This window comes from Hordeum vulgare, chromosome 6H, assembly GCF_904849725.1.
Source record: "Hordeum vulgare subsp. vulgare chromosome 6H, MorexV3_pseudomolecules_assembly, whole genome shotgun sequence".
NCBI lineage: Eukaryota > Viridiplantae > Streptophyta > Magnoliopsida > Poales > Poaceae > Hordeum > Hordeum vulgare.
The window spans coordinates 260,280,877-260,304,231 of NC_058523.1; the positions used below are offsets into that span (position 1 = coordinate 260,280,877).

The 23,355-nt window shown below is 46.6% G+C and overlaps 1 protein-coding gene across 1 annotated transcript; it reads left to right on the forward strand.

Annotated features, from left to right (window-relative positions):
* The first annotated feature begins 3,305 nt into the window (after window positions 1–3,305).
* On the forward strand, window positions 3,306–16,573 carry LOC123401927 (U1 small nuclear ribonucleoprotein C-1-like). The gene is made up of 5 exons (XM_045095793.1): window positions 3,306–3,440; window positions 3,869–3,911; window positions 5,231–5,272; window positions 5,355–5,622; window positions 16,097–16,573. Exons 1-5 carry the CDS (start codon window positions 3,433–3,435, stop codon window positions 16,366–16,368), a joined length of 633 nt encoding a protein of 210 aa, XP_044951728.1. The 5' UTR covers window positions 3,306–3,432; the 3' UTR covers window positions 16,369–16,573.
* The last annotated feature ends 6,782 nt before the right edge of the window (window positions 16,574–23,355 follow it).

The following is a 23,355-nucleotide window of genomic DNA, read 5'->3' on the forward strand; positions in this document are numbered from 1 at the left end:
CCTCGTTGCATGGTCGCGGTCGTTGACACCTCGCCGTGGGCATCAAAGCACTATCGTGGTCGTTGTCATCGAATCATTGCCACGACCATTGAAGCAGGGCTCGCAATATGGCCGTAGTCGATGTCGTAACAACATGCCTCATCGTTGTGGCCATCGAAGCATTACACCGATCGCCATCATTGGAGCATTGCCATGATGGCTGAAGCAAGCCTCGCAGCATGACCACGGTCCTCGACGCCATCATGACACGCCGCGTCATCGTGGTCATCTAAGCATTGTCGTGTCTGTCGTAGTGGAAGTATAGGCATGATCACTGGAGTATACCTTGCAACATGGTGGTGGTCATCAACAACATCATCACATGTCCCATTATCATGGCCGTTGAAGCATTGTCGCGTCGTGGACATCGTCCTGGTCGTAGAAGCATGGCCATGGTCACTGAAGCATGCCTCGCAGCATGACCATGGTCGTCGAAGCCGTCACAACACGCCTCATCCCCTTGGTCATCGAAACATGCCATGGTCGTCATGGTCAAAGCATTGCCATGGTGACTGAAGCACACCTTGCAGCATGGCCACGGGTGTCGATGCCGTCACGGCACACCTCATAGCCGTGGCCGTTGAAGCATTGCCGCGTCGTGGACATCGTCGTGGTTGTAGAAGCATTGCCATGATCACTGAAGCATGCCTCGCGGCATGACCATGGTCATTGACGCCGTCACAACACGCCTCGTCGCCATGGTCATCGAAACATGCCATGTTCGTCGTGGTCGAAGCATTGCCATGGTCACTGAAGCACACCTTGCAGCATGGCCACAGTTGTCGACGCCGTCACGACACACCTCATCGTCGTGGCCGTTGAAGCATTGCCGCAACCCTTGAAGCATGACTTTGTCGCATGGTCGTGATCGTCGGTGCCGTCACGACATGCCTCGTTGCCGTGGTCATCAGAGCATTGTCACGACTGTGGATGTCATCATGGTTATTGAAGCATCGGTGTGACCATGGAAGCACGCTTGCATGGTCATGATTATGGACACCATCATGGCATGCCTCGTCGTCGTGGTCGACAAAGCATTGTCGCTATCGTCGTGGTCATCAAAGCATCACCACAACGATTGAAGCACACCTCGTTGCAAGGGTGCGGTCGCCGGCGCCGTCATGGCACGCCTCTTCACCGTAATCGACGAAGCATTGCCATTGCCGTCGACGTCGTCGTGATCAACACATCGTCCCCACAACCATTGAAGCACTCTTAGTTGCATGGTTGTGATCGTCGAAACATTGCCTCAACCATCTACAACGTCGTGATCATCGAAGCATCGCCACAACCATTGAAGCACACTTTGTTGCATGATCGTAGTAGTCGGCATCGTCATAACACGCCGCATCATAGTGGTCATCACAACATTTGCCACGGTCGTCGTGGACGTTGAAGCATTGCCACGATAATTGAAGCACACCTCACAACATGGCCACAGTCATCGGCGCCCTCATGGTATGCCTCATCGCGGTGGTCTCGTCGCATCATTATCGTGGCCGTTGTGGTTGTTGAAGCATTGCCATGATCATATAAGCATGCCTCGCGGCAATCACGACATGCTTCTTGTGGTTGTCGAAGCATTGTCATGGTGGTCGACTTCGTCGTCAAAGTATTGCCACAAGCATCAAAGCATGCTTTGCAGCGTGGCTGCAGCCATCGACACCACTGTTTCACGCCTTGTCGTTGTGGTCGTGAAAGCGTTGCCGTACTCATTGAAGCATGCCCTACAACAAGCAGTGTTGCAACGTCCATTTAGTACCCTTCAGCAAGCAGCTTGGTAGCACCAACAAGGGATGCATTTGTGGCCCCAGCTTTATAGCACCCTGGTGCAACACCACGACTCCATCACTCCCCTTGCAACATCACCTCGAAGTGTCGCCAGCAGCCATCCCAACAACAACTCCATCGTCCTCTGTAACACCACTGGCGGCCATCATGGTGTCACCTCCGAAATACACCTGGACGCATCCCGAGGCCAACGCAGGTCAACTCCACCAACGGGCGTCCATCACAGCAATGGTAATGCACACTCTTGCAACATTGGAGTGTTTATGGCCTTGCAACAGTGGGCTCGTCTTTGCAGCATCGCATGTCACACTTGCAACATTGGCGCACAACCTTATTATGTCGAGCCGTTGTGTTTGCCTCAGTGGACAATTTTGATTGTTTTTCAATTAAAATAATTTTGTTTTGTATTACCACTTTTTTGTTTTATTGGTTTTTTATTTCAATAAAAAGATTAAAATGTATTATCAAATTCTAATTAGAAGATGGACATAGTATTAGACCTGCGGTGATGGTGTGCACGGAGTGGAGAGGGCAAACACAAGGCTGCATGCAAGGATCGGTACTAGAAGGAGTGCGGAGGGCAAACCCAAGGCTGCATGCAAGGATCGGTACTAAAGCCATATATATTTTTGACTTAGGCCCTGTTTGGAACCACCCAGATTATATAATCTGGTTTTATAATCTATTGTATTTCCAAACATGACAGTTTACATTGTAGATTTTATAAACTAGATGACCAGATTATTATAATCTCATAATCTGCTCTACCCCAGCTAAAATGAGATTATGAATTACAAATGACGTGTTACCCTCGTAAACTTCAAAAGAATTACGCAGTGCCACCGCCACTTTCCTATTTTTCCTTGTAAACAGAGGGCAAATATGTCATTGTACAATTTAAAAACTGGTCTACAGTTTATATAATCTGGCCTTCAAACATGTCCACCTGGATTATTTTTATAAACCAGATTATATAATCTATGTTCATAATTCAGATTATCATAATCTATTATGGTTCCAAACAGGGCCTTATTAGTACAAGAGAATGCGGCACGTGATAGAGGATACAGACCGATCCGAACATTGATTGCTTTGTAACTAGACAGCGCGATGGGCGACTGATTTCTCGAAGAAATCAGTCAGCTGATTATAACACTTTTCCAAGAAAAAACATTCAAAAGAGTTTTATGTGTTGAAAAACTACAAACGATATTTTCTTTTGTATGATCATTTTTCCTGCGAAATAGAAGGCATTTATGTGATTACGTATAAAGTAAGTTTTTTTTGTAAAAATCATGCCATGTGGGCATGTGACGGGTGGGTCCAACCGGCCAGATACATGGTTAATACATATAAATCCGGGTTTTAGTATTTTTTATAATGTATCGCCCCAGATATGGTACTACCCGAAAAAATTACTAATCAATGTGTGTCCAATGCCCGATTTGCGGTACCTCGGTGCAATTTACTCTTTAAGGGCGCATCGCGACGTCAAATTGTCTTCCTCTACACATTGTGAATTGTGACCGAGACGAGATTCTCTTCCTCCCGTCGCCGTCGCTGCCGCCGCCGCCGCCGCCGTCGCCGTCTTTTGTCACCGCGATGCCTCGGTGAGCGTTTGACTATTCTGGTCTAGGTGCAGCGGTTGTGGCTCGAGGGGATGGTACGGTACGATGGGCGCTGTTAATTTGAAACCCTAGCCCAGGCGCCCGAGCAAGGCGGGGGACTTTTGGTCGAATGAGAGAGGGGGAAAAGCTAGAGGACGAGCCAATTGCTACGTTGGGCAGAAGCCCCCATTGTCCATGATTGGAGAAGACGGCACTATGATTTCGCCAATTAGCTCTTTGGCCGAGTAGGTAGGTAGATATATTCGTCGAGTAGGAATCTGGGGCTTACTGTAGACGACTGATAAATGGTCTTTTCGTGCTTCCTGTGTGCATTGAGGCTTTTCTACTGCCTGCCGAGCTTTGGTCTTCTGGGCTTGAATCTGTTGTTTATCTTTTGCTTGAATTGACATCCCCTTGTTCTTGGCTTGCAGGTATTATTGCGATTACTGCGACACTTATCTGACCCATGACTCGGTTAGTGCTTCCTGTCTCCAATCAATTTTTATCATGCTTGACAACAAAAATGAGTACAAGTTTGTTTAGTTAACTTCAGGTTTCCATATGATTGTGTGCAGCGATTTGATCTTACCCTAGTTTGCTCCAGTGAATGTCGTAATTCTGTCTAACCTTAGATTAATTTTAGCTTCCACCGCAACAAACACTTTCTTTGTCATTGGAGCATATTGATTAGTATTCATGTCTCCTTTTCAAGAACAGACATTCAGTATTAAGTGCTGTTTAGTACTTCCTCCTTAAACTAATATAAGAGCATTTAGAACACTATTTTAGTAATCTAAACACTATAATATTAGTTTACAGAGGGAGTAATTAGGTTATATTCATCTGGGGTGTTCAGTTCAGTATTGTTGCCAAGTCCCTGGATATGTTTCATCTATTAACATGTTCTTTAAGATAGTAATATTTATTTAAGATCTCTGTGATCTGGCAAACATGTGGATCTATTCAAGGAGGTCAGGTTCATCATGCTCATCAGCTTTGTAGATTATTAAGTGTCATTTTTGTTATCGTGAATGTTAGTAACAAACCAGGTATGGTGCTGGGTGGTATGCTGTTAGAGTACGTGATGGGCCTGGGCCCGTTAGTCTTAGGGTTTGCTTAGGGGTCAAGTAAGCCTTACTTGGGAGTCAAGTAAACCTCTCTATATATGGAGAGGAGATGTATCAAACTAATCAGGCAAGAATTAAGGAAAACCCTTTTCCCTGCCCGGCCGTGGGAAAGGACCCCCATGGCCGGCTCTCTCGCGCCCTCGCAGCTCTCTCTCTCCCGCTCAAACCCGAGCAACCATAACATATGCCAATTTGGCATGATTATGTTGCTAACTTTGTAAGCTCTTCAGTGGTCAGTGACTTAACTGAAGGAGCCACTTAATTGAATTCTGACATCCCGAGCTAAAGAAGTGGATTGCAGGAGAGTTCTGTGCCCTGCTTTCTATAGTCGGAAACATAAAATTAGGCACTAGGTGATCATCTATTGATGTATAAACAGCAGACGATGTGCAGAAAGATGCCTTTTTCATGTCAGTAAAACATTATTGCATTTGAGTGCAGTTAGATATTTACGAAATACAAAATACAACCCACCCTGGTTTTAAAATGTTAGTTGGTTCACTTTGTTGTTTTTCAAGACACCCAAATATCGCACCAACCTGTACATGGTTTAGTTCATAAATTGTTGAATCCAGTAGTGTAATTCCAACTCTTTTGTCCTTTTCTCTGGTTTGCTTATTAATATACCTATCTTTGAACTAACCACTCATGTCAATAATGGTGCAGCCATCTGTCCGTAAGCAACACAATGCTGGATATAAACACAAGGTATTCTTTCTTTTTTATACCTTCATTCATAGCTCTGGTTTATTCTTGCGTGTACACTATTTTTCATGTGAAACATTTTTAGGCAAATGTTCGTAACTACTATCAGCAATTCGAGGAGCAGCAAACTCAAAGTTTGATTGATCAAAGGATCAAGGAACACCTAGGACAAGCCGCAGCGTTCCAAGTTGGCGCTCCTTTCAACCAACATCTTCTTCAATATCCAGGAAATATGTCCCGTCCCCGTCTTCCAATTCTGCCCACACCCATGATGCAACATGGTTATCCTCAACATCAACAACCTGGTGGGCCGTTTGCAAGGCCTCCTATTTTACCAGTTCCTGGCGCTCCAGGTAAACTTCAGTATTGTTTTCATTTTTTATTGTGATTACTTGTATCTATAGTCACATATTTCGATAAAATTAGATGGTCCATAACTTCTTTAATTTGTGCTCCTATTGATTAACTCAATTGCTTATATATTTCCTGTATGGAAGATAACAATTTACCAGTTGGTACTCCTACAAGGATACAGAAACACGAAAGGTCTACAAGATGGAGAAATTTGCGCTAGTTTCTTTATTGCTTGATTCTGCTTCTTGAGCATATATTTAGTCTTTGTCTTGATGTATTGCATGTATTAATTTTGCTTAGTGGGACTGAAGAGCAAAACCAGCTGGATACCGCATTGGATGTGTATTACATGGTTTGAACTATATTAACCATAGTGAGATAGGAGTGGACATGGATTTTTGGCAACTGAGCACATATGCACCCTGATGAAAAGTAAAACCCGAAAAATAGTGAAACTAATCTCAGTTTGTTTTTGGAAACAAGCATGATTTAATGTTTTACCTATGCACAAATTTTCGCAAAGAAAAAACATTCGTAATACTTTGGGGCAATAAAACAAAATCGATGCTCCGAAAAGGCTAGGTTTTAAAGCATTTTGAGCACCTTTTTAGTTTCCCCCCAAACCAGCGCAAATGTCGTTCCTTCACGAAAATTTGCACTTAGGTAGAAAACTAAGAACGATTGTTGCCAAAAAAACCCAGAGTTTTTTTTACTTTGTTTACTACTCCCTCAGACCCATAACATAAGATTGTTCAGCAAGCTAAAACAGCTTGCGAAATGATCTTATATTGTGGGGCAGAGGGAGTAGTTTTTTGGAACTTTACTGTTCATGGTGAGTGCATTTGAGTTTGGGGCAGAGTAGCACTTTCAGATAGGAATGGACAGCTTAAGTTGAAACTCTGAATTTTCATAGGCACTCAGATAGAAAGGGGTAATTACTTTCTGCAAGCAATTCTTTTAAATATGGTCATGACACTTAGATTAGTTATTAGATTGCAAGTAAATTTTGTTTCCATATACTACAAGTTATTGTATGCTGGATCTCATCCTGGGCTTATAAACATATCAACTTATAATATTATAAGTAGACTCCCGTAACACTACTTAGAAAACATGAAAGAGATGAAATGTTTTTAATTTCCAGTGTTGTAATACTTACTCTGTTCCTAAATATATGACGTTTTGGTAATTCAATTTGAACTACCAAAACGTCATATATTTAGGAATGGAGGGAGTAGATTTTATTAGAATAGTGTAAACAATGTACTTGTTAGGAATATGCAACTTGTATTCCTTGAGGGCCAATGGCCAATATATATATATACATGTACAAGTGGTAAATATGCATGAAACCCCTCATACAACGGGGAAAACATATAGGCTAGAATATAACTCTAACACCCCTGCCCTCAAACTCATGGTGGATAAACAACACCGAGTTTGGGAGATAGAAGCCGTGTTGCGCTCTAGTCTGGGGTTCGTTAAGAAATCCGCCAACTGTAACTCGGAAGGCACATATTGAAGAGCAATAACCTGATCCTGCACAATAACACGCACATGGAAAGCATCAACACCAATATGCTTGGTGAGCACATGCTTAACAGGTCGCGCGCAATGCTAATAGCACCTCTACCTGCCAGACAATAGCCGAGTGGGTGTAGTGACAGAAACACCAAAGTCTTAAAGTAACCATCGTAACCAAGTCACCTCTGTCGTCAAAAGAGCCGTAGCTCGCAACTCAGCCTCTGCACTCGAACGAGAAACTTCAGTCGACTTCTTCATCTTCCAGGCAACGAGAGAACCACCAAGAAAAACACAGTAAGAAGAAAGTGAACGACGATCGGAGGGATCACTAGCCCACGTAGCATCTGAATAGGCCTGAAGCTATAAGGAACTAGAGCAAGGAAATAACAGGCGGTGAGGGATCATGCCCCGAAGATAAGAACATGAAGGAGGTGACTACAGTGAACCGAAGTGGGAGCAGAGACAAACTGACTCAGAATATGGACCGGATAGGAGATATCCGGACGAGTGACGACTAGATAGACAAGACTCACAACACGATGATGATAACGCGTCGGATCAAGCAAGGGGTCACCATCAGTATCACTGAGGTGAACATTGAGCTCCATGGGAATCTCAACAGTGCGCTCATCAGTAAGAGCAGCACGAGCAAGAAGATCCTGGATATACTTTTCCTGGAAAATGGAAAAGCCATCAGAGGTAGAAGAGAGCTCGATCCCAAGAAAGTAATGAAGAGGGCCAAGTTTAGACATAAGAAACTGCTCACTAAGATGAGCCTTCACAAAGGCTACTCGGGGTCGTCACTAGTGATAATCATGTCATCAACGTATAGAAGAAGAGTCCGACCACGAGCAAAAAGGCGGACAAACAACGCTGGATCATGAGCACTCGTTGTAAAACCAGCGACAGTCACCATAGAGGCAAAACGCTCAAACCAGGCGCGAGGGGCTTGCTTAAGGCCATATAGAGAGCGACGAAGATGGCATACCATGCCATTACGAACAGAATACCCAGGTGGGGGCTGCATGTAAACCTCCTCATGCAGCTCATCATTAAGAAAGGCATTCATAATATCAAGGGGAGACACAAACCAGTGGCGAACATAGGTCATGTCAAGAAGTGTACTAATAGTGGTCGTATGAGCTACAGGAGGAAAAGTCTCATCGTAATCACGACCATGCTCCTGTTGAAAGGCATGAGCCACAAGACGAGCTTTGTAACGCTCAAGAGAACCATCGGAGCGAGTCTTGACCTTGTACACCCACTTACAAGTGATGGGACAGACACATGGAGGAAGAGAAAGAAGATCCCATGTACCTGTGCGCTCAAGTGCAGCAAACTCCTCTGTCGTCGCAAACTGCCATTCGGGATGAACAATAGCTTCACGATAAGAAATTGGCTCGAGAATAGCAGCGCCAACGGTGGGAAAGCCAAGGCGATCAACACGCGGAAGCGGGCGAGGACGCAAGCCATAAGTAGGCTGAGACGAGGAGGATGACACATCTATAGACGCGTCCACAATACGTGGACGACGGGTATAATACCGAGGAAAAGATGGAAGATAAGAGGAGGGATCTCCGGAATAGGCGAAGGTAACGAAGAAGACACCAGGGATGAAGGTGTAGAATCTTGTGATAAGCAAAGTGATAAAACCATGGGAGATGGTGTCGTTGAAGGAGGGGCAGTAGGACAAACAGGCAAGGGCTCAACATGAGTGATAGATGTGTCAGGAAAAGTGAGGAAATATATGTCCTCCACTGAAAAGGTCAAGGAAGATGGACGCGGGTAGAAGGGACGAGACTCACTAAAAGTCACATCCCGAGAAATACGCATCCGACGACCAACGAGATCTGAACAACGCATAGCCCTTGTCCTCATCACTATAACCTTAAGAAGACACACTCAACAGATCGAGCGGATAGTTTGGTGCGTTCACGAGGAGTAAGAAGAGCATATTAAACACAACTAAACAAACTAAGCGTCGAGTAATTAGGAGAACGATCAAAGAGATGCTTGAAAGGAATGCCACCCTGCAGAGCAGTGGACGACTGAAGGTTGATGAGATAGGTGGAACTGGAGATGGCCTCTGCCCAAAAGTAATGAGCCGTCTCAAGAAGGTGACGATGCTTGCGCTCAGAGACACCATTCTGAGCATGAGTACCAGGACAAGAAAACTGAGAAAGAGTGCCCTGCTCAGCAAGAACTCCATGCACCATCTTGGAGATATACTTTGTGTCGGTGCACTAAAGACTGGGGTCCCTAGTGCCCCAGACTTGTGCACGAGCGCAAAGAGCCCCTGACGGTAGGGCACGGCGGAATCCAGACAAGACTCACGCCCAAGATATTCAAGGCCCCGGCAAGCCTGTCTTGCCGGGAGGACACCCAAGGCCACGTCCGCCCACGGGCGTGATGAACACACCTAGTCCAAGGCCCCGGCGAGCCCCCCTCGCCGGGAAGACAGCCGAAGCCCCCGGCAAGATCCCTTGCCGTGACGAAGCACCAAGCCCCTGACAAGCCCCCTCTTGCCGGGATGACGTGGCAGCGCGCCAGAGCGCGACCGCCCTGGCCACAGTACCACCGCTCCTCCGTGTTCCAGCGTATTCTGCATGCGCCAGCGGGGCGTTCAGGTGTCGAAACCCCTGGACACATGTCTTCACCAGCACCTAGCTGACATGGACAAGACGTGCATTTAATGCACCTGACAGCGGTAGATGGATAAGCACCGCTGTAGGTTCACTGTAACATCTCGTGAACCTACCCTTGAGCACTGTAGGTGACCCCTTTGCCTATAAAAGGAGGCCCTTAGCTCATTCACAAGGGGTTAGCCTTTTTGGAGATGGGCCAAGAAGACGATTATGATCACTGTAAACGAAAAACAAAAGAACGCTTAATACAACCAGACAAGCATGACGTAGGGTTTTACGCGTAAGCGGCCCGAACCTGGGTAAAAAGGGTTGCCGGGCGTTGATTGTTTGGTCTGCTCTTGACGTTGTTTTTCCCGCCCTACGATCACAAGGGTATCACGTTCATCCCCATAGGTGTTGACCTAGCATCGCCGACATCTTTGGCGCGCCAGGTTGGGGGGCGGGGAGAGACGCGTGAATCGGAGCAGGCTCAACGCCGGCTCCATCAAAGTTTTGGCGCTATGCCGCGCTCCTCCGGAAACGGAGTGCCGCGGCTAGCGCCCTATTCTGCTACGGCTTCCCAAGGCCTACGCGAGCGCGTTGCTACACGCGCGAGCGGGGCAAGGGGGCGGAGACTCCAAGGGCGGCATCGTCAGGCCGATGCGTCGCTTGAGGGGGGCCAACGCGCAGTTGTCGAGGGCGTGCCTGGGCGCTTCACAGAGGCCCCGACGCATACTTCGGCGGACGCACCTCTGTGGAGCGATGCATAGTCGTTGAGGGTGCGCCACACGGCCCCGAAGCCCCGGCGCGCACTCCAGCGTGAAGGTTGCACCCCTGAGAGCGTCACATCATCGCCCAAAGACGCGCTCGGGGGCTCCGCAAGCACGGCCTAGCAAGAGAAAAGCAAAAGGGTTACCCCCTGGCTAGCTCTTCCTCCAAGCGACGGTCACGGACCGTCGGCAAGAAGCCCTTGCCGGAGAAGAGACTACCAGGAGCGGTGATTCCTTGCTTGCTGGAGGCTTCGATGCCCTAGCAAAAGATTCAGACGCCGGATCACGGCGCAGACAGATAAGTTTTTGAGTTTGAGATTCAGATTTGGAATAGATAGATCTTTTGCTTTTTCCCTTCGGAAGTTTCAAATCTTTGTGTAAGGAGTTTGCGCATACTGGGACCTTCCCAAAGCTCGGTGCACCTTGTCTTTGTTTCGAACTCGTTCAAACGACCTGAACGGCCACAGAGCGCCGTCAAACAGTTGCGAACCTGATCAACAGAGCAAGCGGCTACGTAGCACCCGATTTCGCCTCAAGCTACGCTTGGCGATTTCCATGGTTGCACCGAACTCGGCAAGGAGCCTTGCCGGTAGTCGTCGGCAAGCTCCTAGATATGCAAAAACAAATCACACATAGAACAGAATCGAAAAAGGGAAAAACAGTCTTTTTCATTCATATGGATAGATACACTTAACTTCACTTACAAAGCGTGGTTATCCTAACCTAAGGACTCTGTCTTTTGACAAGGATTGACCCATGCGCAGGAATTGGGGTTCATGAAGACAAGGCGCGACAAGGCCCGCGGTACATCCACGCTGGCTCTCCCAGCGCTGTACCGACGGTAGCGGGTTCGGCCTCGTCAAGCCGCGAGGAGGGGGCGACGGATTCGGTTGAGATCCCTCCTCCGAGGCGAGGACGGGGCGTTGCCGGGCCGCATCAGTGCAGGAAGCACTCAGTCCCAGCCGGGGGAATCGCCATCCGATTCAATTCCCCCGGGCTTGGGACTAGGCCCGGCACCACCGCTGTCGCCGTCCCCCTCATCACCGTCGCTCGAGGCGGAGCTCCCAATGCCGCTCGAGCGACCTTCGCAGCAGTCGAGAAGCACACGTGGGACCCTCTAAAGCAACATGGAGGGCCGCCACAGGAGCAAGCCTCGGGATGGCGGAGGCGTTGGAGTAGCGCTCCGCCTCCCCCGGCCTCGACCTCCGCGGCGACCTCGGCCCCTCGCCCTTCCTCCACCACGGGCGTCCGGGCCGTCTTCGGCCGCGGCACCCCTAGAAGCTGTGGCATGATCCAAGCGGGATCCCCTCGCTGCCCTAACGGCAGACGGTGGCCGACCTCGTCCCCTGACCATGGTTAGGGACGAGCACCACCAGCGGACAAAGGAAGATTCAGAAGACCAAGGTCGAGGAGTTGGTGGATTCAGAGGGAGTTGGATGAGCAAAACCCCTCGCAAACCCTCCCAATTTATAGGACGGGGCGCGGGGGCTAGCCTCCCTTACTCCAGAAGCTGCCACCCTCTGCGACCAATCGCTCGAGCTCACGGGCGAACAGAGAACCGCCCTGATGCGCCAATGCATGCACGGTCGGGCCCAGCCACTACTACGCCTTTCAAGGCCTTGACTGCCACCTGCCCATCAATGGTTGCGCATGCCACGCGCGTGGCAGAGGCGTTTCAGGAGGCGGAAGGGCCACTCCGCGCACGACCTCCCACTTCGCGCATCCGACGCGCGGCGTGGGGAAAGGCAACCGCCAGCAGATCCAGCCGCAAGAGCCCGTACACCTCTTTGGGCCTGGCCCAACAACGCTCCGCACGCATGTGTGGCCCAGGCCCGGGGCTCCTGTCGGTGCACTACCCCTAGTGCCCCAGACTTGTGCACGGGCGCAAAGAGCCCCTGACGGTAGGGCACGGCGGAATCCAGACAAGACTCACCCCCAAGATATTCAAGGCCCCGGCAAGCCTGTCTTGCCGGGAGGACACCCAAGGCCACGTCCACCCCACGGGCGTGATGAACACACCTAGTCCAAGGCCACGTCCACCCCACGGGCGTGATGAACACACCTAGTCCAAGGCCCCCTCGCTGGGAAGACAGCCGAAGCCCCCGGCAAGATCCCTTGCCGGGACGAAGCACCAAGGCCCCGGCAAGCCCCCTCTTGCCGGGATGATGTGGCAGCGCGCCAGAGGGCGGCCGCCCTGGCCACAGTACCACCGCTCCCCCGTGTTCCAGCGCATTCCGCATGCGCCAGTGGGGCGTCCAGGTGTCGAAACCCCTAGACACATGTCTTCACCAGCACCTAGCTGACATGGACAAGACGTGCATTTAATGCACCTGACAGCGGTAGATGGATAAGCACCGTTGTAGGTTCACTGTAACATCTCGTGAACCTACCCTTGAGCACTGTAGGTGACCCCTTTGCCTATAAAAAGGAGGCCCTTAGCTCATTCAGAAGGGGTTAGCCTTTTTGGAGATTGGCCAAGAAGATGATTATGATCACTGTAAACGAACAACAAAAGAAAAGAACGCTTAATATAACCAGACAAGCAGGACGTAGGGTTTTACGCGTAAGCGGCCCGAACCTGGGTAAAAAGGCTTGTCGAGCGTTGATCGTTTGGTCTGTTCTTGACGCTGTTTTTCCCGCCCTACGATCACAAGGGTATCATGTTGATCCCCATAGGTGTCGACCTAGCATCGCCGACACTGCATCAGAGGCAACACGGAACACATGAATAGGCGTAGAGAACTGAGTGTGAACCATGGTAGCAAATCGCTTTTAGATAGATAAGACCTCACTACGAGAAGACATAAAATATATCCATGTATGGTGAGAGAAATCATCTATAAAGATAATATAGTAGCGATGACCTCCTTTGGAGGCAAAGGGAGTTGGACCCTAGACATGAGAGTGAACAAGGTCAAAAGGACGCTGAGACATAGTGTCGTTGTGAGGATAAGGTAATTGGACCTGTTTACTAAGCCGGCAACCCTGATAGTCTAAAGACACACCGCCGAAGACGGATCCAAGAAGACCACGTTGAACTAAGGATGAGGCGAGAGCCACACAAGTGATCAAGGCGACGATGCCACCAGCTAAAAAGAATTGGTAGACAAGGCAACAGAGCTGGTAGACAAGGCAAGAGAGCTGGAGAGACCGACGGTGGTGGCAGCGGATGGAAGGTGAAGCCAGTTAGTCAAGCTCCCAGAGACCTTGAGAGTCACGACGCTAGGCCCAGCACCAAGGAGAGCATCAGTTTGACGTCCAAAACGAAACATGAGTCAAAGTCAAGAACGACCCTGCAACCAGAGTTAACAACCTGACCACCAGAAATGAGCTCGATGGTAAGTCGAGGAACGTGAGCCACATTGAGAACATGAAAAGCTGACATTAGCAGTAAGAACGAATGTGAACAGTAAGAGACATTAGCAGTAAGAACGAATGTGAACAGGAGAATCAAGATGTCGAGTAGAGGACAGTGTGGATGAATCATGAGTCATATGAAAAGATGCTCTGGTATCAAGAATCATGGAGATGTACCTGCTTGTGTAGAAGGTGGTCTCACAATGTCAGAAGAGTCTGTAGCAGAACCAACAAAACCTGTCGATGGAGAGCCGGAAGATGGAGCTAGCAGGCATCGAAATAGCACAATCTCCTGCTTAGTCAGTGGCGCAACTGAAGATGTCGACGTAGATGCACCCGACAATAGAGTCGAAGACAGTCAGCAGGGTGCGAAGTCGCTCAATCTCCTCAGTGAAGTACACAATTGAAGTAGTCGACACAGTAGCATCGGGAGGAGCGACCATGACCACCTACGGAAGCCGCTAAATGTGGCGGTGTAGCATGAACAGTATCGTCCGCAAAGGCCGGTGGAGGAGACGAGGCTGTATGCAGGCAAGCACCAAGTGTCAGGGGAAGACGCGTGTGCAAGGTGCAGTCAATGTAGTCATATGCACCAGCACAGCCACTGAAAATGTGAGAGGTGTCGGGGAAGAGCGACATTCATCAGTGAAAGTCGCGAGAGGAGTCGGTGTAGAACGACAATCACCATGTGCGGAGGTCGCAAGTGGAGACATAGAAGAGCGACCAACACAGCCAGCGAAAGATGTAAAAAGGGGATGGCGTCACAGGCGAACGAGCATCAAGCATCGAGAAACGGCGCATGTGCGAGACAGGAGTAGTGACACCGTCAAGAGTCAGCGGGCAGCAAGGGACATGCGGACCCGATAAAAACATCTCTCTTTTACTTGAGAAGAACCAGCAGCCGAACGGGACCAGGTCCAGCCGAAGACCATGTGCGCTGAGGCAGTCCAGCGGGCAGAGACCAGGTCCAGCGGAAGACCATGTGCAGCCGGGGTTTGGCACCAGCAGGCAGATTAGGCAGCAGGCAACTTAGACGTGATCCAGGGAATGACTCGATCTAGAGGCTACCGATCTAGACCAGTGGACCAGGCGGAGCGATCCAGCGGAGAAGCTCTGCAGCGGCTCATTCCAGCGGATCTTGCGACATGCGACGATTATCAGTTGCTTGATCTGGCGTGGAGAAATGCAGCGGCGGCTTGATCGGGAGTCCTCCGGCCGCTTGATCTGGAGAGCGGCGGCTCAAGGGAGGGACGGGCGAAGGAGGCGGGCAGACACACCAGGCAGGCAGACGGACGAGACATGGGAAGGAGACGGCCCGGCGTTGAGAGATTAGCGGATGTGGAGAGTTGGCGGCTACGAGAAGAGAAAGTAATGGCGGCCACGCGCGTGGATCAGTGGATCAATAGCACGAGTAGCACGAGTTGCAGCGTGCAAAAAATTGACCTAGCTCTAATACCATGTTAGGAATATGCAACTTGTATTCCCTGAGGGCCAATGGCCAACATATATATATATATATATATATGTATATATGTACATGTACAGGTGGTAAATATGCAGGAAACCCATCATACAAGCGGAAAACATATAGGCTAGAATACAACTCTAACAGTACTGAGGGGGGACCTTGGTGCAGCGGTAAAGCTGTTGCCTTGTGACCACATGAGATCATGGGATCAAGTTTGGAAACAGCCTCTTGCAGAAATGTAGTGAAAGGCTGCATACAGAAGACCCAAAATGGTCGGACTCTTCCCCGACCCTGTGCAAGCAGGAGCTACGTGCACCTGGGTGTTTTTTTTAGGGTAAACACTGTACTGCGGCTTTGTGATCCAGTGGTAATCAACATGTCCTTTTGTTGTGCAATTATTGCAACTAAATGTTTAAAAGTGTGCATCCAGTTTATTCATGATGCATTGGTACTTCTTTAGTTTCATTACTTTATTTCATTTTGTAATGCCATATAAGATCAGTTGCCACTTATCAGTCAAGAACAGAAAGCCACAAACACGTTTGACACTCTACAATTGACTGCAGTCAAGGGAAATGCTCATCTTAGAAAAGAAGGGAACTTAATGTAGCTGTTCTTTATGAGAGTTGAATTCCTATTTTCAGTAAAGCATTCAAATATCTGAATTTCTTATCATTTGAAATAGTAATCGATCATCTCAATTGACTCTTTTCCTACAAATGTTTGTCAGGTTATCCTGGTGCTCCAACCATGCCACTGCCCGGGGCCCCTCCTGGTTCAATGCCTATGCAGGTGGCACCTCTCCCAAGGCCTCAGACACTACCACCTCCAACATCTGGGGCCCCAGGTGCACCCATGTCCAACAACGCATCACCTCCAGGCCCTCCACCGATGTATCAACCACCAACTGCAGGCTCAACTTCTGTCGCTCCGCCCCTGGCCCCAGCGCCCCCTCCACAGGCTGCATTCTCCTATGCACAATCGAACGAAGGCAACCACTGATCTGTTCCTTGGCGTTTATTGTATGAAATTTGAAGAACAACCATAACTTGGAAGTTGATGCTTCTTGCCTGTCTGTCTTTTGAATTTTAGAGGGCGGTCTGTCTGTTGAAATTTGGAGAATTGTTAAGAACGGCTTCCTGCAGCTGTATTTCTTGTATTTTAGGTGGTGTAACCTTTTACTTCTTAATCCATCAAGTTCGTATTAGTTTCTTGCCTTTTTTTTTTCTGAGGGTAGACGTACCATAGCTTTATACTAGAAGGCATATTATATGTACAAGATGTTACAGCTATTGTTAGTTAGAAATCACGAGTCGATCTTAACCCAGCCCCCACTCCATTCATGCAACGCTATTCCTTGATCATACGTATTTCTTCAGACGATCGTTCCGGACTGTTGCCCCGCCAAACACTCTACCATTCCTTTGCTTTCACAAACTCTAACAGATTAGCATGACCAGCGAGCTTTTTTGAGTGCACTTGGAACACTCTACCATTCCTTTGCTTGCACAAACTCTAACAGATTAGCATGACCAGCGAGCTTTTTCGAGTGCACTTGGGGATTCGCATTCTAGTCACCGACCACCACTTCACCAATCTTGCATGTGTTGGACACAGATGTGCGTCCAAACCCATCCTGATGAAGCAAAGGTACCATACTTACCTTGTGAGAACACACTGTAACAAGATATGGTCGATCGTGCCTTCCTCTTGATCGCACAAGTAGCAAGGTGCCCTCCTCTTGATCACACAAGTAGCAATGTGCCCTCCTCTTGATCACACAAGTAGCAAGGTGAGGTAACATCTTGCAGCCCATGCCTAGTCCTCCTGTACGATGTCCACATGCGGTATTGCACCGCCAGCCACATGAATAACCTGCACGCCAAAGGGGCCCAACTCTTCCAAATGGCAGCGTAGGATTTGAATCTAGTGCCACCTTCACATAGCATTCCAAGTCCACATCGGCATGTCCTCATATTCAGGATGGATCTCCACCTCGATGAGAATCTCCCATAACGTGATGAACCGAGCCAGGCTGTCAGTGCACATCTCTCGTGTGATATCATTTGTCCAAGCGTGCATGTGTAGTGCATCTCTAGCCAGTCTCCTGTTGACAACTTGGGTTTTGACCCTTATAACCACCAAGGGTGCAATATCGTTGATTTTTGCGCCGTTTATCCATCTGTCTTTTCATAACAAGACTTGGGCGCCCGCTCCTAGCTTCCATTTCACCAGAGTTCCGTACGCCTGAGCAACATGCTTGTCCGCAGTTAGGTTTAACCCTTGCCAAGGCCTGGAGCAGTCTGTACGTCGGAGCCACTCCACACTGTGAGAGCAATCCCGTGCTTATATAGGCCGATCAAGCCGAGCCCACCTAGACGCTTAGACCGGCATACACGATCCCATGACACGACACATTTGCCCCCATGAATCTCCTCAGTTCCGGCCCAGAAGAAAGCCCGACAGCCTTTGTCCACATTTTCCACAACCCACTTGGGCGCCTCCGCGATCATCAAGTGATGAGTAGCCCTAGCTCTCATGACCTGGTTCACGAGAACCAGCCGTCCAGGCCTAGTCACCAAGCCCCTTTGCCATCCAGGCATAATGTGGAGAGTCGCATCCATAATTGGTTGCCATTCTGACCTACGTAGCTGCCAAATGCTCAACTGCAGCCCGAGGTATTTGCATGAAAATGTCGTAATTTTTCATGGAAGCGTATTCTTGACAAGCTCCTCGCCCGAATCCTCAAACCTGATCATAATAGCCGAGGATTTGTTGTAGTTGACCTTGAAGCATGAAGCCACCAAAAATGTGAAACATCTCCATCACCAAATGGAGGTTAGACTGTGTTGGCTTGATGAATAGGACCACGCCATCCGCGTAGAGAGACAATGGTTGCATCGGGCTACATAACTCAGTTTCTTGCCCTTGAAACTTGAAAATGGATATAACTCCATGCCGACTTGATGTAGTACATATTTGTCATTAAAACAAGTTTATTTGTTGAGATAAAATTGTGCTCCTCTTGGCATTGTAAGTTTAGTTGCACGCTATATCGGTGCTACACTATAACTCAGTTTGATTTGCTCGATGTTGATGAGAATATTGTAATGATGACATGGCTACCTTGGATATGACCAAAAATATTTCATATTTGCATATTTGTGAGGTGATTTCTTATAATAATCATGCAATATTTTATTTATGTTATCCGGAACAAAAATACTTCACCTATTTTTACTCCATGCCTAAATGCAGAATTGTCGAACGCTTGCATGAACCACGTGTGAAGATAAAGGAAAAGGAAATGATTAGGTGATGTTCAAGAAGTCCTCTCACATCAAAGGAAATGATTATGTGCTGTTCAAGAAGTTCTCGCACACCACTTTTAGCCCAAGAAAAGATAAAGTCCAAGTCTCTCACGTTCTGGACTCAGTTTCGGACTGCACAAACATACGTGTCTCAAAACGTCTACAACGTTTTCATACGGACTCTGAATTGGGTGGTTCTTTTTTTGGAAAGTAGATTTTATGTACGTTCCAGCCCAATTGGAATCACCATAAAACTCGTTCGGAGCATGGAGATATTGACGAAACAATCCGACATTGCACCAGAACCCGGGTCAAACTACAAGTTCAAAGGTGTTGCATCACCTTCACTTGGGCCCATAGGCCTTGTACGACCTAGAGTTAGTTTTAGGCTGCCTTGGGACGTCTTCCCACCTCCTTGGCCGCCACCCCTTGCTCCTATATAAGTAGAGCAACCTAGTAGCTTTTTTTTGGGAATTGTTTAGCTAAAAGTTAGCCATTGCAACTTCGTACTTTGATTGTGTCCAACGACCAAACCAAGACCGCTTTCGGATTCCCACCCTTATCAATACTTCATATATATTCACAATATTCAGATTGCGTTTGTCATATTCTTGCTTGTTCTTCGATTGCTTGCAGGAAGAGACCTTCGTGACCACGTTGATCGTGCTCTGAATAACCTCTTGAAGTTGGTTTAGCGATTGCAAGGCGCAACGTCGTGCACGTTTGTAGTCGGATCGTCAAAGTCGTCTCCACCAAATCGATAGCCACCATCTCATCAAAAGATCGGAATCCTCGCCTCTATCATATTTGGTTATCAAACTTTAATGTTGACAGAAGTTTATAACTGGTTTGAAAATAACATACAAAGATCCACTTTGTTGACAACGCGAAAAATGAAGTTATGTTCTGTTTGTCAAACACATACTTTTTGTCAAAACTAATTACCCACTTAGTTTTATTAGTACAAATGCCCGCCCGTTGCAAAAGACAAAATATTGTATATGAAAATTTTAAAGCAAGAAGAGTTTAAAACACTCCTTGTCTTAAAGAACACACATGCCCGGTTTGTGCAATTAAAAGAATGCACACGCTCGGTGTAGTATAAAATTAAGAAAGTTGCAGGGGCCGATGTCCTTGGATGATGCTTCCATCAGCTTAGCCCTATCATAGGATGGAAGAGGAATGGTGTAATTGTTATTTTTAACAGGATATACATACGGTGAATTTTTTTTATACTATTTGAGAGTTTAATAACTAATCCAAAAGTTTTTCTTAGAATTTTTGAAAGATTTGCAAACAAATTCTTTTTGGATGAAATAGTAGTGGTGCATTGAAGTGGGATTGTTTATATACAATATTTTTTGTTAATATTTGAAAGTAAACAGATTTTTTACTATGTAAATTATTTTTTAGAGAATGTTGGTTATTTGATTTGCAAGATAATATTTCGTTCCTTTTCTTTTGCACTATTTGAACTTGGCCATCATCACCATAGAAACAAGCTTTTCTCTGTTCCCCATCACATGTAAATTTTGCATGGTTGCCTAAAAAAGGTAAATTTTAAGATGCAATGTTGTCACATTCTCTCTCTCTTCATCCATCCCTCTTTCCTCTTTGTCTCACCCACTAACGTGGGTGACATCCACAGTTGAAAAATATCTTAATTGTCAGCAAGTCTCGATGAGATTCAGATATCACCTTCCTTATGAACTATTTATTTCCAATATTTCACTCACTTCTAATTATTGTATATCTTTTTTTTGTGAGAAAACATCCGATCTATTCATTTTCAACCATGATAGTTCAACGAACACCAAAAATAATAAAAATTACATCCAGATTCATAGACGACCTAGCGACGACTACAAGTATTGAAGCGAGCCGGAGGCATGCCGCCTCATCATCCCTCCCTCACCGGAGACGGGCAAAATTTGTTGTAGCACACAGTCGGGAAATCGTTATGCAAAGGCCCCATAGGACCAACACATCAGAATAGCAACCACAACCAATAAAGAATAATGTAGATCAAAAGAATCCAACCTGAAGACACATGAACGTAGATGAACGACGAACAAATCCGAGCAAATCCACCAAAGATAGATCCACCGGAGACACACCTTCACACTCCCACCTATGATGCTAGATGTACCACATGAATGGGGCCTAGACGGGGAAAACCTTATTCCATCTTCAAATAGCCGCCGCTGTCTCATCTTCTTGAGTAGGACACATACCCTATTAAAACTCAAAAACACATATAAAAATGAATCCCTCAAAGTGGCAAGGGCCCGGATCCACCACGCCTCCATGGCCCTAAGACCACCAGAGACGAGGCGGACCGACGCTGCTACCGACGGAGGCAAAAAAACCCTAGTTTCTTTCGGGAAGGCGGCCATGTGAGATGAGATGGAACAATAAATCTCTATCTGATGGCAATGGTTATTGTATGTCCGATGATGTATTCTTAATATATGATATGCATGAACATTAAATTATAACAATAAAAACAAACAACAACAACTAATTATAAGTGTGCTCATTTAGAAGAAAAATAATTTCAATCGGTGCTAGCACGTTTCTAGTATATTCTAGTCGGTGCAGCCAATTAAAAAAGCAATCCACACCGTCGAGACCTATCTCCCACTACATGGACCTTATCCACATCTCTCCTTCCTTTTCTTTGTATCCATCCACATCGCCACAAGCAGCTCCTCTCCTTCCTCTTCTCTGTGCTCCAGCCACACACACCTACGCACCCATGTCGTCCTCCTTCCTTCCTCCTCTCACGCCTCCTGAGGCGTGGCACCTCGATTTGTTTATCCACCATGTCATCATCCTGAGAGATCGTTTTCTCTTTGGTTATGTATATCGCTAAAGAGGCTTGTCGAAGGTCTATTTTCAAACGTATATAAATTAGTATGTATCCTTGCAAAGTTACAGGGTGGGGCTATTAAGCGAGGCATATGATTTTTTTTGCTTGTTCTTAGAGGTCCAGTAGGATGGTGTATGTGTGTGCTCTTGCATGTGTAAAGGAGCGACACGGGCCGATGCCCTTTTCATCCATCGTACGAGCAAGGTGGGCTGGCCTGATAACTTAGACGAACGAAAGTTGGTGCGTGGCTGTGAACAAAATTTGGCATGTGTCTCGAATTAGTACCACCGAGTATTTCACATAATGTAAAATCATATGCGAGACGAAACCAAGAATATCATCTTGCTTTATTAGTGGGTATAGATATATAGCAAACGTGTACGTTACAGTGGGAGAAAAAAAATGACGCCCTTATACATATCTTATACATATCAGCAAATCCCTTGAATTTTTCACAGAACAAACACCATGATAATTGGTGTTGTGCAAAAGCGTAATGGTTGGATGATTTTTGAAGTGTACTGAAGGTGTTTCCAAAAATCTTTGTGGACACAATTTAAAAAATACGGAGATCAATCATTAAGCCACTTGTTTACATAAAACATGTATCAATAATTTAGTGTACATCATCATATATTGATTGGTTATTGTGCATGATGAAAAATAGAAGTATGTTTCCTTTAAAAAATAGAAGTATGTACCTATTGAAACCTTTAGAGCAACTCCAACCAACCGACCCAAATGGATGCGCGCTATGTCCGCATTTTGTCCGCTTGGGTCGGCCCGACGGACATCCGTGTCCGCTTTTGCAATTGGGTTGGTGCGTGCGCCCAACGCGTCGACAACCCATTTTTAGACAACACGAAAAAACATAATAACCATGTTAAAAATATAGAAACCATCAATTAAACATTTAATGTCGGCCTCGAAGGCCGGCTGTCACATCGTGTGTTTGTACCACTTTTATCACATGATGTTTTTCTAAAAAATGGAGTCAATTAAAAACGTTTTGCATGTTTGTGATGGTTCATTTTGTTGCAACTTGCTTGTGTAACTGATTGAGTTTTGAATCACTATAGTTGTTCTCCTCTCTAAAACCCACCTCCTTAAGCCCAAGCCCTTGCCCAATGATCATGCCATGTGAATAGAACTAAAGAACCATTTTTGTAAATTATTATTTTAACAAAAGCATTTATCTATTTCAAGTTTTTCAAAACCCCTGATTTGAGATTTGCACTGCAAGTCCCCAATTTTGGAGAGTTGCTTTACCCGAAAGTTTTATTTGGAACCTAAAGAGGTTACCCAAAACCATGAAATAATTATTTAAAAAATTATTTTCCTATTTTAGTTAAACACATATTTCTGGAGCCAGAAATGGCATTTCATAAGGGAAAATTAGTTTATCATTTTTAAAATATTTGAGAAAATTTAAGGAAACTCAGTGGACATATATTTTCCATACATAAGAGTTTCAACACATGGTCGTGTTCAAAATATTGGACAAAAACCCTCAATACCCTTTGTGCCTATTTCAAGCTTTTGAAATATCTCCATAGGAAATATTCTAAATAAATTCCAGGAAAATTCTAGCAAATAACACATGATAAATGTGGTGATCCTGCAAAGTTTCATCTCAGTACAAGTTGATTTGGTCCACCCAAATATACCAAAATGCTTTCTTTCCAGAACCAAATTTGAGCAACTTTACATTGCCAATTTAGCCAATTGATCCCAAACTTTACAGGAGTGATCGAGCCCCCAAATAAGTATGCTAAACGAAGTTGTGCATTCGTGGGAGTTGATTTG

What these genes read in the sequence shown, in the direction of transcription:
- LOC123401927 (XM_045095793.1), top strand. An exon ending in CTTATCTGACCCATGACTCG is followed by an intron (nt 3,912 to 5,230) that starts GTTAGTGCTTCC and finishes ATAATGGTGCAG; the next exon opens with CCATCTGTCCGTAAGCAACA. An exon ending in ACCAGTTCCTGGCGCTCCAG is followed by an intron (nt 5,623 to 16,096) that starts GTAAACTTCAGT and finishes AATGTTTGTCAG; the next exon opens with GTTATCCTGGTGCTCCAACC.